Here is a 17,995-nt window from a genome sequence, read left to right on the forward strand (position 1 = left end):
TCTCAGATGACTATTACTATTTTAATTTGGCTTTTCTTCTATTTATGTAAACCACATGCTGAGATCCACCACGTGCAAAGGACGGAAGCAGGTCTAAAGCGCTCAGGCAGAGATGCTGACACTCAACACTGTCCTCCCCATGCGTGGGGAGATCATGGACAAAGCACCTCCAAAAGGAACCAGCCCTGGTCTCCTCATCTATAACTGCCTCTCAGGCTTCCAGGAGTTCTTCCATCAGTGAGACGAGGCCTGTGGAAGGCCCTCGCACATCACTACAGACTGGCACTGCGCAGACTGATCTGTCACTTTCTTATTTAGGAACAGACTGTGAGATACTTCTTCAAGTCAATCTGTAAAATCCACTTACAGCTATGTATTATACTACACAGGCACACCTTGTCTTATTGCATTTCACTGTGCTTTGCAGATATTGCAGTTTTTACAAACTGAAAGTTTGTGGCAACCCTGTAACGAGCAAATCTATCAATGCCTTTTTTCCAACAACAGCATTTGCTCACTTCATGTCTCTGTCACATTTTTGTAGTTCTCACAATAGTTCCAACCTTTTCATTATTATTATATCTGTTATGGTGATCTGTAATCAGTGACCTTTGATGTTACTATTGTAATTGTTTTGGGGCACCAAGAACCATACCCATGTAAGACAGACAACTTAATCAATAAATGTTGTGTGTGTTGTGACTGCTCCACCAACTGGCCATTCCACCGTCTCTCTTCCTTCTCCTCAAGCCTCCCTATTCCCTGAGACAGAACAATATTGAAATTAGGCCAATTAATAAGCTTACAGAGGCATCTAAGTGTTCAAGTGAAAGGAAGAGTCTCACATCTCTCACTTGAAATGAAAAGCTAGACATGATTCAGCTTAATGAAGAAGGAATGTCAAAAGCTGATATCAGATGAAAGCTCGGCTTCTTGAGCCAAACAGTTAGCCAAGTTGTGAATACAAAGGAAAAGTTTTTGAAAGAAATTAAAAATAAGAAAATGAACCAGCCTTACTGCTGATAGGGAGAAAGTCTCGGTGGTCTGGATAAAAGCCCACTCCAGTCACAGTGTTCCCTTAAGCCAAAGCCTAACCCAGAGGTAGGCCCTCCTTTCACTCTGTGAAGGCTGAGAGAGGTGGCGAAGCTGCAGAAAACAAATCTGAAGCCAGCAGAGGCTGGATCATGAGGTTTAAGGAAGGAAGCCATCTCCATGACATCAGAGTGCAGAGTAAGGCAGCAGGTGCTGATGTAGAGGCTGCAGCAGGTCACCCAGAAGAGCCAGCTGAGATCATGGATGAAGGTGGTGACACCAAACAACAGATTTTCAGTGTAGACAAAAACGGCCTTTTATTGGAAGAAGATGCCATCTAGGACTTTCACAGTGAAAGAGAAGTCAGTGCCTGGCTTCAAAGCTTCAAAGTACAGGCTGACTCTCTTGTTAGGGGCTAATGCAGCGGCTGACTTTAACTTGAAGCCAGTGCTCATTTACCATTCCAAAAATCCTAGGGCCCTTAAGAATTAAATCTACCTTGCCTGTGCTCTGTAAATGGAATATCAAAGCCTGGATGACAGCACATCTGTTTATGGCATGGTTTACTTACTCATTGTTGAGACCTACTGCTCAGAAAAAAAGACGCCTTTCAAAATATTACTGCTGACAGTTGACCTGGTCACCCAAGTGCTCTGATGGAGATGTACATGGAGATTAACATTCTCATGTCTGATAACACAGTATCCATTCTGTAGCCCATGGATCAAGGGCAAATTTTGACTTCCACGTCTTATTATTAAAGAAATAAATTTCATAAAGCTGTAGCTGCCATTGATAGTGATTCCTCTGATGGTTCTGGGCAAAGTATCCTGAAAATCTTCTGCAAAGGATTCACCATTCTAGATGCTATTAAGGACATTTGTGATTTACTGGAGGAGGTCAGAATATCAAAATTAACAGGAGTTTGGAAGAAGTTGATATCAACCTTAAGGCTTTGGTTGAGTTAAAATGACAACTAACTATTTAGAATATGACAAACTTAGTTGATAAAGCAGCAGCAGGGTGTGAGAGCATCATCTCCAATTTTGAAAGAAGTTCAACCATGGATAAAATGCTATCAAAGAGCATCACATGCTACAGAGAAATCTTTCGTGAAAGGAAGAGTCGATTGATGCAGCAGGCTTCATCATTATCTTATTTTAAGAAATCGCCACAGCCACCCCAGCCTTCAGCAGCCAGCACCTTGATCACTCAGCAACCATCAGCATCGTGGCAAGACCCTCCACCAGCAAGAAGATCAGGACTTGCTGAAGGATCAGATGATTGTTAGCAGTTTTTATCAATAAAGTATTTTTTAATTAAGCTATGTACATTTCTTGATATAATGCTATTGCACACTCAATAGTACAGTGTAAACATAACTTTTATATGTACTGGGAAACAAAAAAATTTGTGTAACTCACTGTATTGTTTATTGTGAACCACAGCATCTCCGAGGTATGCCTGTGGCTAAATGTCATTATACAGATGTACTGTGATTCAATTCTCTACCGTCTGACGTTCAGATGCCTGATCTTTCCCTAGTGTTAAAGGGTGGAGAGACAGAACATCCTCGTACACAGATGGATCCTTGCACAAGGTAGTTTCCATAGAATATATTCTTCAAGTATCTCAAGGATATGGATTATTCACCTTGGTGAATCCTTTTTAATGTCACACTCTCCCTTACACCAACCTTTCTCAGTCAGGATTCCACAAGAAAATTAAGACCTACAGAAAAACTGAGTGGTAATTTTCTCTATTCTCCCAGAGATTGTACATAGCTACTAGTACCACAATTACAGATGAACCGAAAAAAGTTAATTCATTACATACAATGGATACCTGAGAGTATAAGGCTTAATTTTCTCCCAGTTGAGAAGAGCTACTAACCTGTAATTTCAAATATTTCTTTTTTTTTGACCAGTAAGGGGATTGCAACCCTCAGCAGAGCGTTGTCTGTGCCACTCTCAGCCAGTGAGTGTACCGGCCATCCCCATATAGGATCCAGACCCGCAGTCTCGAACCCGTGGCCTCAGTGCTACCAGCACTGCACTCTCCCGAGTGAGCCACAGGGCTGGCCCTGTAATTTCAAATATTTCTGATCCTTTGTTTTCTCCCACAGTCTTAGCATATGAAGATAATGATCATTACATTTCATTCAACACATTTGCTGAGGGTCTCCCTTGCATGGGTACTGTTCTACATACTGGGAATATGCCAGTGAAGCAAAAGAAGCCGGCCTTCCTGAGAGTCACTTCTCACAGAACAGAATGAAAAATAGTGAGAGATACTACGGAAAAACAGAGCAAGGGATTGTGATAGTGATACAGTATCAACTCTTACCCAAATAGAAACATTGTTATTTGTAAAGGTTTCAGGGGCTATACAACAAAAATGATTCAAACAACTCAGCATTCAACAGATTACCTTACAATTCAAATAACCCATCTTTATTTTTAGTTAGCAAAACAGCTAACCTTATGATGTTATCATGTGTCCAAATCCATTTCTGATGACAGCAGAGAAGATCAATGGCAAATATGTATTCCCATGTGTTATCACTTAGGTCTTCACCAAATTTTTCATTGGACTGAAATTCTGTTTTTGGACATAACTGTATGGTCAAAAGCAGCTTAGAAACCATGAAGCCAACATCTACAGGAGCATTCTAGCAAATAAAGAAAAACAAAATACAATTTGGAGTCTCAGATATAACACATTTGATGTTAATAATCTCAAAGACTATAATAAGCATCAGATGAATAATCATTTAATCCTAAAAAATAACTTTTTGAAACATTTGTATTTTGAATAAGAAACTGTTTATCTTGTCATAATACTTAGCATAAAATGAGTATAGAATTATAGTTGACTGCCTGGGTTAAAAAAAAAAAATCTACAAGCAGGATGTAGAATCTAATCAGGTAGAGAAGAGTTTAGCTGCAATCTTGAAAGGAGTGCATATTTTCATCAACTCAAATCACAGGTTAAGTTATAAAGTTAGTTATAATAAAAAATAAATAAACCTTTAAAAAGTTCTTTAAATTCTGTTATCTTTCTGACACTGGAAATCAGTCTGCCTTTTCCAAAAATTCATAAAACTGAATCAGATAGTACTGGACTCATGTCTGGCTTTCTTCACACCTGTGTATAATGGTTTTTGACATTCATCCATATTGCTGCATGTGTCAGTAGTTTGAACATTCCTTTTTATTGCTGAGTAGTAAGCCATTATACAGATATACCACTGCTTGTTTATCACCTGTTGATAGACATCCGGGTTATTGCCAGCTTTTGGCTATTATTAGCAATGTTGATACAAACATTCATGTACAAGTCTTTGTGTGGACATAAATTTTACTTCTCTTGGGTAAATGCCTAGGAGTGAATTGTTGGACCCTTTGCTAAGAAGAGGTTTTTAAGAAGTGGCCGAACTATTTTCCAAAGCGGTTGTACCATTTAGCATTTCCACCAGCACTGCATGCAAGTTCCAGTATAAAAATTATATATATGTGATACAGGCTTACATACTCAGTAAAAGAAAAGACTTCGGTTTGGAAATTTGCTTCAGTATTTGAAGTGCTCAACATGTTAACCTGTGGCTTGGGCATAAATACCCCAAAAGGTTATGACCTGAGTCCTAAGCTTTGTATCAGATAACGTGTGACCAAATCATGGTTCAAAATAATCTACCTGAAAACAGAAACTCAGCCAAAATAGTAAATATTCTCCCCTTAGGGAAGTCAGTGACTATGTAACCTGAGAAGATGCAGAAATAAATGAATACATGAAGCAAAAAATTTCCACCTATTAACTCTTTTGAATTATATTTAACAACACACTTTACAGTTGATTGTTTACATGTGGTAATGTGCATGTGTGTTATTCATGCTGTGTAACAGCACTGAAATTCTGCTATGTTTAAGTTGTGGTTATAGTATGAAGCATTTGATATTAATTAGAAATTTTAAGAGAACATAATTTTGTTAAGTGTTTGAATATTTAATACAACTCATATTCTACATCCTCATCTTGATTTTTTACATTCAAGTGTTGCTTAAATGCTTAGAAAGATTTTGCTTTTTAGAATTGAAGGTCTAGTTCAAAGTGTTTTTGAAGAATATATTTTAAGTTTACTTTAAAAGTTTAAGATAATTAAATTATTGAAATTTATAAATAAGATTGGTTATTTAGGAGATGTCAATCTGTTTAAATATATGGTTATCACAACATTAATCAATGGCAAAAGCAAAGACAATGTTACTTTTGTAACAATTATTTGACTTATAAATGAGACAAGATTTATGAATTTAAAGTCTTCTAAAATAAGATTTATAAATTTACAACTTAAAAACTGAATTGTAACTTAAAGAAATAAGTCACTTTTACATATAGAAGACGCTTAAGGATTTTATGAACTCCTTAAAGGACAAACGTGGAGGAGTCACCACTCTGAAGAGACAAACTCAGGACAACACTTCCCACCCCTCCGTAGCCATAGTAAGAATCCCTAATTCCTGATTTTAAAAACTGAAATTTAGTAATTTGCATTGAAATAAAATACACTGCTGATTTCTTATTAAACTAGCAATATTATATTTAATAAGTTTCCTTCTACTTTCTATTCTAGAAATAAGCTCATGAGGTAATCTTCTTTATTAACTGTATTGATTTCCTGATTCTGAATTCTCCTTGTTTTATTAGGATAGACACTGTTTTGTTATTCTTTGGATACATTACTAAAATCTACTGTTTTACTTATACTTTTTACATCTCTGTGCCTCATTGAAAATTGGCTTATATATTTTTTTCTGTCTTGTGCGATTTTTAATTGGGTTATTTTATTATTAAAAATGAACATGGTTCAAAAATGAAAAGGTTTTCAATCTTTTCTTAAGACTGAGATAGTTTAGAATTACTTGGTACTTTAAAGATTAGATAAAACTTAGGTGTAGCCTGAGTGCCTTTCTTGTACAGTAAGTTTTTAAACATCTTTTCAAACTTTTTAATGATAACAACTGGTCTATTCACATGTTCTACTTCTACAGCCAATTTTTTTTTTTTTTTGTCTTTTTTGTGACCGGCCACACCACGCTAAGCCAGTGAGTGCACCAGTCATCCCTATATAGGATCCGAACCCGCGGCAGGAGTGCTGCTGCGCTTCCCAGCACTGCACCCTCCCGAGTGCGCCACGGGGTCGGCCCTTCTAAAGCCAATTTTAATAATTTTTGTTTTGCTAAGAAATCACCCCAGGTTTCCATATCTGCTGCTATAGGGTTGGTTGCAGGTAGTATGCGTCTCATTCTTTATCCTGTATCTATAGTTATATCTTCTCAGTCCAAATATTCAATATTTTCATTTTACTCTTTTTCCATTAATCTAAACGATGAATTATCTATCTTGCTAGCATTTTCTTAAGGGCAGTGTTTTTATTTTCTATGTGTTTTGTTCTCTACTTCATTACTATTGCCTTTTAAACTGTTATTTTTTTCCCTAGATTCTCATATTTTTAAGATGAGTATCAGCCAACTTCACTGTTCGCTTAACAATGAAGACATTTAAAGTATCTTAATAAGCATACGTTTCCCAAAAATTCAAAAATATTTGGCATGTAGGGTTTTCTTTTTCATTGACTTTTAAAAGACTCTGATTTTGCTTTTCATATTTTATTTGTTCTCAGATTGTCCAGGACTGAGTATTTCAATTTCCAAGTAAATATTTTGGGGAGATGAATTATTTGTCTGTTATTAAATTATAACCAGAGAATTTGGAGTATAGAATCTTTATTTTTAAAAAACTAAGGTTTTCATATAGCCAAATTCATTACTGATTTTTATAAGTGTGTCATGAATGTATGAAAGAATACATTTTCTTTACTGAAGTTTACTTCTTATATTACTGAATTCTGTCCTTACTTATCTTTGCCTACAGATCCATTTAATCCTGTGACATCAATAGAAGAATTGTACTATAATGTTATTTTTTACCCAAGTATTTCTCACCTTTCTTATAGTTTTGACTTTATATTTTTGTTTGATATAAATTTAGCAAGTATTTATTTAAATTACATGTTCTTCATAAGTAATGTCTTTTATCATCAAATCATCATATCCCGCTTAATTCTGAACAGGCAGGAGATGGGCTTTGGTAGGCAAGCATTAAAACAATACCTGTACAATGCCTATGAACTAACACAAAACCAAACAAGAACATTCATGTAAGATCCACAGGTAAAATACCATATGAAATGAAAATAAAGCTCACCTTTTCCCAGTTGAGAAAAGCTCTCAAACAGTTTAGAACCTCTCCTTTAGCGCGCTGCCTGGCAACTAACTGCATTGCTTTATTAATCACGGACTGAGAGAGAAATATATCATGCCACATGTTTGCAATAAACAAAGTCAATTTCTCAGACTCTGGAAAATCTATGAGAAAGAAAATCATGCAATAAACCTTATGTCTGATCAAGTGAATAAATTACAAACTAGGGATAAATTTTATTAATTTCACTGGTGCCTTGCAAGGCATGTTGCAGCTGAAGAGATTATACCTGGGCAGCCTCTAGTCTCAGTTATTTCAACATCTCTTTTTCCCTTTGGCAAGCTTTCTTTAGTTAAATTTAACTTATTTATTTATTTTTGGCAGCTGGCTAGTACAGGCCAACCCTTGACCTTGGTATCATATGACTGCATTCTAACAAACTGAGCAGGGTCCAAACTCTTGACCTGGTATCATAACACTGCATTCTAACCAATTGATTTAATCAGCCAGCCCCTTTAGTTAAGATATAAACAAGATACAGAAATATACAGTACTGTATGAAAAAAAGATTATCTCCTAAACATAAAGAAAAGGCAAAAATCCTTTCTCTAAACTTCCTTAGGCCCAGAATTTTCCTATTTGATACATGTGCATTTATGCATTTACACAGGACGTCTTACTTGTAGAGCACATAAAGCTTTTGATTTGAAGAGTTATGTTTCATAAATCATGGATGACGATCCTTTTGTCATAAATACTTTCTCCTGCACTCTGGCTTATCTCTTTTTTTTTAATGAACTTAATTGAAGTACAGTTTACACACAATGAAATATACTCCAAGTATACAGTTCGATAAATCTGACAAATGAATGAATCCATGTAACCACCATCACCACCACGATCAATATCCATTGTCCCTGAAAGTTCTCTCACTCTGACCCTTTGCAGTGACTCTCACACAGCCAGATTCACAGAACCCTCACTGGCCTACGGTCACTATGAATGTTTGCCTTTTCTCAGATATTTATGAATGGACTCATGTAGTATGTACTCTGTTCTGACTGGCTCCCCTACTCAGCATATTTTGAGATTCATTCACGTCACTGCATGCACCAGATGTCTGTTCCTTTGTATGGCTGAGTAGTATTCAATTGTTGGATCTGTCACACTTTTTTTTCATTAACAGATAAAACTGTGTGTATTCACTGTGTGCAGCATGATCTTCTGAAGTATGTATACACTGTGGAATAGTTACCTTACATGGTTACTTCTGCAATGAGAATACAACCTCCATTCACAATTTGTTTTCCATTCATCTGCTAAAGGATATTTATTTCTATTATGAGCTATTATGAATCAAAATGTTATAAATATCTGTGTACTAGTCTATGTAAGAATATGTCTCTATTTCTGTTGGATAATTACCTAGGAGTGGAATTTCTGGTAAATGTGATAAATGAATGTTTTGATTTTATAAGAAACTGTGAAAGAGTTTTCCATGTGGTATACCAGATAATGTGAAGAATTTTATACTGCTTGGTGTGAAGTCACATCATTCAGTTTTCTCTGTTCTACTTTATCATTTGTGTGTGTCTAAAGAGTAGGTAGCTCAAAATGTAAACTCGCTGCACTATTTTGATCTGTTAATCTCTAAATCCTGTGTTTGCCAGGTGGTGCTTCTTCCTGCCTCAGGACTTCTGCACGTGTTGCTCCCTCTGCCTGGGATTCTCCTCTCCCTCTTCCCCCAAGCATGTTTTGTGCATCTTCATATCTCGAGTTCAAGTCACTTTGACAAAGAAAGGTTTTTTGACCCCTCGGACTACTGCAAACCCACCTTCCAAAGTACAGTTCATTCATTCAACAGACAGTTAAGGATTACCAACAATTCATTTTTCTGAGGTGGGGAAAGAGAAGGAACCAGACAAACAAATTCCTGTCCTTACACAGTATACAATCTAGTGGAGGAAAGACAACAAACACACAGACTTCGATAATTTAAGGAGCTGTAAGTGCCATGAAGATTAACAAAGGAGAATAAGGGAGACAGAGTAAGGAGATATGTGCAGTAACAGAATGAGCCATAGCAAAGTTGAGAGAAACAGGAAAGAGACCTGTAAGCAAAGAGCTTGAGGTGAGAAGGAGCTTGTGCTGTGGCTGAGAGAGAGCAGGATGCCCAGCGTGGTCTCATCTGGGCCCCCAATCCTCTCCTGTCTGCCACCACCACTGTACAGTCGAGGTGTGACAGTAACAAGAGCTATCAGTCCCCTGGACAGTTGTACAGGGATCTGGTTTTGGTCACCCTAGAACTGCTAACACTTACCATGCACCCCATAATGATTTATTGAATAAAGGAGTGACTGAAAGTGTAAATAAGAAAATGAAATGGGCAACTGAGACAGTAGCTTCATTTATGACCCTAAAAGTGGAGGATATTCTCAATTACCCTGATTAATAACCTCATAAACATAGTAATACAAGATTACAAATCTTTGCAACTGAGATAAGACTTTCTGATATAATATTAAGGTGTATTTGTATATCTTACAATTTAAAAATACTGATGAATTTTGTATTCATCAATCAAACAATGAAGAATGACTCCTAATCTGATCCATTAGCAGAAACTGAAGAAATAGAAGAGAAAAGATAATCCCAGGCCGACCCTCCTGTCACTGTCTCTTTTCATGAACTTAGGCATCCACCTTAGAGCTGCTGCCCTTTCCAGCTAGTGGCACAGCAGTTTGGCTTGTCACTTACTTTAAAAGCATTCCTATATTTTATGACAATTATATCTGATTCTAAAGCAGCTGCAGAGGGAATAAAACAAACATGCATTAATGAGAGATACTCTATTTATATACAAGTGGAAATGTATGTGCTGTTCTAAGTAAGTTTAATTTTCCTGCTGAAAACCAGGTACAGCTAGGTACAGCTAAAGCTACTCACGCACTCTACTAAAATGCCCTGAACGTAACATTATTTAAAAAGATACACAGCAATCACTTAACTGAAAACATAGATCTGAGCATAACAAGGTAAAAAAGCAACAGTATAGTTTCAGTGCAAAAACGCTGCAATCTCAACATACCTTCCTTAAGTAGACTGTAGCAAAACAAGCGAGCTCTTTCTAAGTCTCCAAGTTGCCGACAAATACCCACATATACTCTACAGAGGGCATGAATATAATTGTGGTCCACAGACATCTTCTGAATTTTTAGTTCTGAGAGAATAGAGTGAAGCAAGCACTCCGCTAAATGCTGGATTGGAAAAAAAATAAAAACACAATGCACATTTGTATTTATTTTTAGCCTACCTAAAAATAGCTAAAAATTATAAAATCAAGTATCTAATGGAAAAATAAAACTTGCACTGTATCAGAAGGCAGATCACAGTAATAACTGGTAAGGATTTGCCTGGCATGGTAAGTCATGATAACTGGGGGGACGGGAGAGGGTGTTAAAAAGTTCCCATACCTGCCTGTTTTCTGTGGTTACTAATGGTGCAGATGCCAGCTGGCAACTCTGAACATAGCTGGTTGCCTACTGTCACTACTACCACTCAACTGAAACATAATTTGGTTTTTGTTAAAATAATCTGTGTGTGTGTGTGTATTAAATTCAGTCTAATTATACTCCCATTCTTATATTCTAAACTCGTTTACATTATATACTGTTTATATTCTAAATTATTGGGTACCATTTTCTTACTTGGGAAGAAGAGCATTAAATAATAATTTGATACATTCATTTAAAAAAAATCCTTTCGAAGTTATCTGTAGTGCTCTTTATGCTTCTAAAAGTAAGCAATCTAAAAAGTAAATAAAATATTTATCCCATAATGACTCCAAGCACATGCAGATAACTACTAAAGCATGATCCATGGAGCACTGGAAATCATCCACACAAGGTATTAATGGCTGTCTAGAAAACATAAAACTACAAAGTCTAATAAATTATGTCTGTAAATCCGCACAACCCCCTTTCCCCTCGCTGCCTTGAAACTAAGCACTTGCTCCTGTTTGTGATATTTGTGATTGGGAGTCTTTCTGAAAGACTCTCAAAACACTTAAATATGTATAACTGCTATTCAAGGAAAAGGAAGGATCTAATTGTGATTATTTGACACTTTAAAGAAAATAATTTTAAGCCTTTATACATGTCAGGATCAATTGGAAATACACAATTTTAGTTCTAACACCTTTTATTCTTTAGAATTTTAAGTTATTTGATGAATACAAATGATCAAACCTCCAGTATATTTCAAACTTATAAAATACTAGATAGTAATAAAATGCCTGTCATAAGGTTTATATGGATAATTCTCAGTCTCTGAGATAAAACCGAAGCTCAGGGTCATCTACATATTTTGCCAATGCTGAGCAGCCCCGAGGACACACAACTCTAGTGCACTTAAAGAAACACAGCCACGTACCTTTTTTGTTGTGCTAAATTCATAAACAACTTCTTTCTCTTGATCTCTCATCACAGGCTTTTTGGAGATATTTCCCACATATACATGACTACGAATGACAGGTAACAGATCAAAAGAAGACTCTGCAATTTTCTTCAGTGCATTAGTTATGGCTTTATCATGTGACTCCACAGTTTCTTGTGGGTTTAGGGGTAACTGTGCAACAGTATCTGCGGTGAGAACAGAACTTTCTTCCTCATCTGTTATGACTTCAGCTTGAGGAAGGTTCCTTTGGAGGTTCCTATGCATTCCTTCTGCAGTAGTTCCCCTGGTTTCTGGTTCTGGGGACCCAATGTCCAGGCGCAGTCTTTTAGCACTCCTCAGTGTAGACGCTGACAATGTTCTTTTCCCACCTGAATCCTGCTGAGTCTCCAAATCTCTTGACTTCTCTTGGTTACTGTCACCACTAGAACTGCCTCCTGTTTTGACAAAAGCAGTTGATGTTGAAGTGATTGCTTTGAATCCTATTACGGCACTGACAGGCCCTGGTAAATTCTTACGATCAGTGGATGGACCTCGAGTGAGCTGAATATTCCCTTTGAGGATGTTGAGGGTCCGGGCCCTGGCAGATAACTCTGGGTACATGGTGTCAAGGATTTTAACGGAATTCTCCTGAGGCCCTCCCACTGCAGCATGGCCAGAGGCACGGGGTGGGAGTCGGCCAGGCACGGGAAGTGCATGCTTTGGTGTGGCTGCACAGAACTGCAGAGGTGATGACACTATCCTCTCACCGGCTGATGCAGCAGATGGAGATGGAGAAGGACCTGGAGGAGAGGCACATCTGGGGTCTTCGGGCCATGGAGACATCAGAGGAGGCACAGGAATTTCACATGAGGGAGAAATCTGGCCAGCGAGAGAGGTGGGTGAGGAAGGACTAGAACTTGATATCAGAGGAGAAAGTGGCTGTGAAGTCCTTGGAGGTGTAGCTATCAGAGGTGCAAGCAGGGGAGGCAAAGGAGGCCCAACCTCTTGCCTGATTTTATTCAGAGTGTCAGGAGAACAGTCTGTAGGAGTAGATGTATCAGCATTAGCTAGAATGGTCTGAGTCTGATTTCTTTGAGTTTTTGTATTACCTCTTTCCCCTGAAAATGACTGAGAAACCTCACTCTGGTGAGTTTCAACCCTGCTTGATGCTAAAGTCTTTATTGGTTTGTTTGATTGATCTTTGTTTGAAATCTTTGATCGATTCTTATTTTTGCCAAATGGATCTAATTTTGAGTTATAATATGTGTGATCAGATGCAACAATCTGAGATTCAAATGTCTGATCATATATTTGAGAACTAATCCATATACTAGGCTTAACAGGTCTATTCCGCAAACGAGTTTTATCAAAGTTGGTACTCTGACCACTGCTTGAAACATCCTCCTGGGTGCATGACAGATTACTGCCACCAGGAGGCTCCTGAAATGGAGGGCCAGTGTGATCAGTCTCTGGAGACTTCTCCACAGAAGTCAGTGAAATGAAACCAGCCTCCAGTCCTCCTTGATCCTGAGAAGGAGCGATGCCTCCAGGAGTGTCACCCAGCACAACCTGGTCCACCTCTGGCACAACAGCTACACCACTGATGATTGTCCAGTTGTCCCCCTTTTCAATGACTAAATTCTGATCCTTATTTATAAGTACGTTTATAATTTCTGAAGTCACTGTCGATATTTGACACTGAAATGCTGTTTCCTCACAGCTGGAGCTCTGCTCTGTCATCGGTTCTCCTGCTGAGGCAGAGTGCAGGGCTGAGGGCTCCACAGGCTCTTCCCCACCATCTGTTTGCCTGGTGGCACTGGAATCATCCTCGGGCCTGCTCTGAACATTTTCATTATCAGGTCTGTTACTGACAGGAGAGTTGCTTCTAGCATCCAAGTCGGCTATTAGTGGGAGCAGTTCTGAAGTATGTGAAGAGGAGCTAGTTGTTTCCTGAGATGGAACTTGTTCTTTTAAATTTTCAGTTGTAATGTTGTTATGTAGATTTAAGAGCAATAAATTGCCTGTGTCTTTATCATTACAGTCCTCATAATTTGTCTGAAGTTCTTGCCCAATCTTGGTGAGAACCTCAGTCAGTGTTTCCAAAGAACAAGGAGTAAGCTGACTGGTATTTTTTAAAGAATAATCATCTTCTAATTCAATCCACTCTTCGGAGGTTCCAAGTATTTCTTCTTCACAGGATTGCTTTCTGTATTTTTCTCCTGATATTTCACTTTGCTTTAATTCTTTGTTCATTTCTTTAATTAGGGTCCCTTTGCTAGAACATTCTGAAACAGAGTCCCCTGAACTATAATCCCTTAACTGACAACTTTCAAGAAACATAACAACCTCTGATGTAGAAAGTCTGTCTATCTCAGAAAAAGTACTTATGTTAAAATCCTGCAGAGCAGAGGTCAAGTAACCTACCTCTAAGGAAGGTCTTGTCTCAGCTGCACCAGCACCTGCACCTGCTAAACTTTTCTGGGAGTCGTCACTGGCACCCGGCTGTGTGTTCCCCACCTCAGCTTCCGCGTCATGTTCACCCTCACTACAGCTAAATGCCTCGCTCTCCTCTATCTCGGTGTCCTCGTCCCTTCCCTCCCGAAGGCCTATGTAACAGTGTAAAGTATCAAGAGGGCTACTCTGGGAGATATCCCGTGTCTCCTCATCTTTTCTGCAAAACACTGATGAAAAAGCAGTGCCTGTGGTGACAAAACATTCAGGAAAAGAAACACTAGGAGTTTTAGATTCCAACTTAAAAAATTCATTAGCATTTTGTGTTCTAGGAGAATCACTTACAACAGCCAGGGCCTCACTACCAGAACTTCCAGTGTCCCCACAGGGTATTTCTTCAATAGCAAAACCTGCTGACACTGTCACTTCTGTGGCTGGAAGCAGCTCACTGCCACCTGTCCCACTGGAGTCCGGGTCCACGGCAGAAAGAAACTGCCTTTGCTCCTGTGCCTCTCCTGGCACTGCAGCTTCCCTTACAATGTCTTGGTTTTGGACAAGGATGTTTTCAGAAGAGAAAGGTAATTTACTATTAGTGGAACAATCAGAATTTTCTACTGGTAAAGAACCAGTTGCAGAATTAAAATCTAATTTTCTCTGAGAAGTAGAAACTTCTGGTGAAGTGCTTTTCACAGCAGCCACCTCTGTGATGTTCGGAGTTGTATTATCTCTTTCTCCACCACATTTTGCTGTGTATGACATATGACTGGTTTTGTTATCATTATTTTCCATTGCTAAGGTAGGCACATTCCCACATGGTCTCAAGTGTTCCAATTTAGCAGTTTGTGCCTTTTCGGGTCTTGCCTGCTTTGTGATAACTGATACTTGATTAGACAGTAAGGATGCAGCAGCCTTCAATTCTACAGAGCTCTTATCACCTCTAGGGAGTGCGAGCTTGGATGTCGACCCTTTATTTAGTAAGGACAGTGCTGCCTTTTGTAATGGGTAGTTAGTCTTTTGTCCCTGCTCTGATTTAGCTCTCAGACTTTCTTCACAACCTCCCCGTAATACATTGCTTTGGTGCCACGAAGAGCTTTTAACAAAACCAAAACCACTCTTGATGGAGCCAGGCTGAGAATCTACCAATGTTGTGAAATCTGACTTATTCAGAGGGAGCTCCATTCCTGGATCCCGACTGTCACACTGTCCCTCTTTCGTGGCTCTCATAAACACTGACTGGGGGAGTGAGTATATTTTGGTTATGCCTTTTGTACATGCTACCTCACTGCTCTTCTGATCATTAAAATCAGATTCTCTCAATTCAGGGCTCAAAGTACGCAAGCTACTCTCCAGGTCATTTCCTCCTTTAGAACACTCTGGTGGCTCAGACTGCAGATGTAATGTGTTTAAAGTTTTACTTTGTAATTTTTGTTCCAAATGATGCAGTTCAGTAGGGGTATTCATATCATTAACATACCCTAACCCAGAAGACTGGGGATCACTGCAAACAGACAATGCAACTGAGGTAGAAGAGGAAGAAAATCTGGCTTCAACGTCAAGCCCCGCTGCAGCCACTGCACCACCTGCGCTTTCATCTTCTGCTTCAGGGGATTCTCCTGAAATGAACCCCTGTGTATGTTCTCTTTCCTTCCCCATTTCTCTACGTATTCTCTGAAAGTGGTCAGAAACTGCTACACAGTCTGATTCAGAAGGGACTTCATTAGTTAGTGTCCACTTAGTAAACTCGGATTTGGGTGATCCCATCATTTTGGACAACACGGTTTTTCCTTCAGATTCAATGAATTCATTCAATGGCCTCTCACCAAGGGACAAATGACCAGACTCCGACTTCCCAGTAGCAGCTTCCCTCTTTTGTGCCAGGCTGCCGGGCGACTTGTCAGTGCACAGGGTTCTGCTGGGTTTATGAAATGTCTCCTCAGTCTGCACTGAGCTACCCATTTCCCTGACCTCTATCTGGCTTTTTGCCTCATCTGAAATGTCTCTTTTTCTATTGCTCATGAAGTCAGATGACACTGTCCAGGGGCTTTCACAAGCTAAAGAGCATGATGTGGTTGAAGGTTCTCTCAGTGTTGCTGTTAAAGTCTCACATCCAACAGTTGTCACTTTATTTACTGCCAATGGATTTAGAGCTTGGATACCTTCATGTGATTTGGGCCTTTCCTCCCATGTACCACTTCCTTTATTTTTTCTGTATGAACCAAAATGATTCTGTGATTCAGTTGTATCATCTTCTGAAATAGATTCAGAGGAATTTCCAAGCTGGGCCGAGTCATTATCACTTGAATCTGCATATTCTCCAAAGTAGGTTCCCTTAAAAAAATACGAATTACACTAGTTAAACACTAACTCGGCAGACTAAAAATGACTATTGACTAAATGTATTTTTTTAAAAAAGTACACGCTCCTTTAAGAATTCCAGAAATCACACCTGAGAAAGGGTAGTCTAGGTTCTGGAATCTGCTAGCGGGTAGGGAGTCTCACTCAATCTCTTGTACAACATGGCTCTACCTGCTCCTTACAAAAGCCCAGCCCTGCCACCCAGAGGCCCCTCCCCCAATCACACTGCTTCTCCCATAACAGGCACTCTCCAAAGCCCCATGCCCCACTCCATACAGGGCCCAGGGTTATTTTATGTCTGTTCTCTCAGCTTCCACACATTCCTGCCCCCAAACTCTTACTTTCCCATCTTCTGGTAAAAAAGGCTCAATGCAGAGGTTTATGGCCTCTGGCTACGGGGCTCTCTATCTTCCCTCCTCCTGTTGTCTGGTAGACACCTCCTACCACGCACCTCCCCAGCTGTTATCAGCCACACCTCTGCCTCCCTCACAACACAGCTCTCCTGGCCCCCGTTCTCCAGCCAGTCAGTGCCCAGCTCTGCTCCAGAAACCTCCATGACCTCCAACCATCACCTCTTGCCTTGTGTTAACTGCCTCTGTCATGTGTCTCGCCTGGTGACATAAACTTGCTCTGACTGAAAACACTCTTTCCTCTTGAACACTAGAGTGCTGTTAGCTCCTGGCTTTCCTCTACTGTCCTGCCACCTGCTTCCAATCTCTTTCTTTGCTCTTCCTCTTCTATTGGTCACTTATGTATTGACAGTTCCCCAAGAATCTGACTGAGACCCCACCCTCTTCAATGCACTCTTACTGGATGACATCAGAGTCACATAGCTTCTACTGTACTTAAATGCTGACAGGCCCTAAACATCTGTGTCAACAATGGGTCCCCCTGCCAGCACCATGCCTGTGTATCTAAAATGTGTACTGTATACATCCACTTAGAAATCCTACACACACCTAGCATCTAACATTTTACACATTATTTTCCCACCTAAGCAGGGTCTCTTCTTATGTCTGCTATTTTTCAACATCCTTGACTGCCCATCTCCTCTAACAACCACATTGAAAATGTCACTAAATGCTGCTCATTTGACTTTGTAACATTTTCCAAACTAGTCTTCAACTCTTTAACCCCAATGTCACAACTTGGGTTCAGGCATCAAGAATCAAGTAAACTGTTTATTAAGTCACTGCCCTGGCGATGGGCTTGCCTGTTTCCTGACTATCCCTCACTCTACTCATTTGTACTGTTACTGAACTGAAACGTTCAAATGTAAATCCATCATTAAGTGCATGTCCTTGGACTCATCAAGGATTTCCCATTGGCTTCAGGATAAAATGAAACTCACTGGGAGGACACCCGTGACGCTTCCTGATGTGGTCTGCATGAATGTGCACCAACACAGTGTTTACCTTCAATTCTGTGCTGACATATAAACAGCTCCTCCACCTAAAAC

General features: G+C 39.3%; 1 protein-coding gene across 1 annotated transcript in view; it reads right to left on the reverse strand.

Moving 5' to 3' along the window:
- The window catches only part of ICE1 (interactor of little elongator complex ELL subunit 1), a 68,701-nt gene that overhangs the window by 11,733 nt on the left and 38,973 nt on the right, over positions 1-17,995 (reverse strand). Inside the window, exons 13-16 of the mRNA XM_008574714.1 lie at positions 11,728-16,509; positions 10,385-10,553; positions 7,300-7,460; positions 3,513-3,703 (exon numbers count right to left, since the gene is read on the reverse strand). Coding sequence (XP_008572936.1) covers positions 3,513-3,703; positions 7,300-7,460; positions 10,385-10,553; positions 11,728-16,509 — 5,303 coding nt within the window. The remainder of the gene's footprint in view (positions 1-3,512; positions 3,704-7,299; positions 7,461-10,384; positions 10,554-11,727; positions 16,510-17,995) is intronic.

The sequence above is a fragment of the Galeopterus variegatus genome, unplaced genomic scaffold, assembly GCF_000696425.1.
Source record: "Galeopterus variegatus unplaced genomic scaffold, G_variegatus-3.0.2 Scaffold1091, whole genome shotgun sequence".
Taxonomy (NCBI): Eukaryota; Metazoa; Chordata; class Mammalia; order Dermoptera; family Cynocephalidae; genus Galeopterus; species Galeopterus variegatus.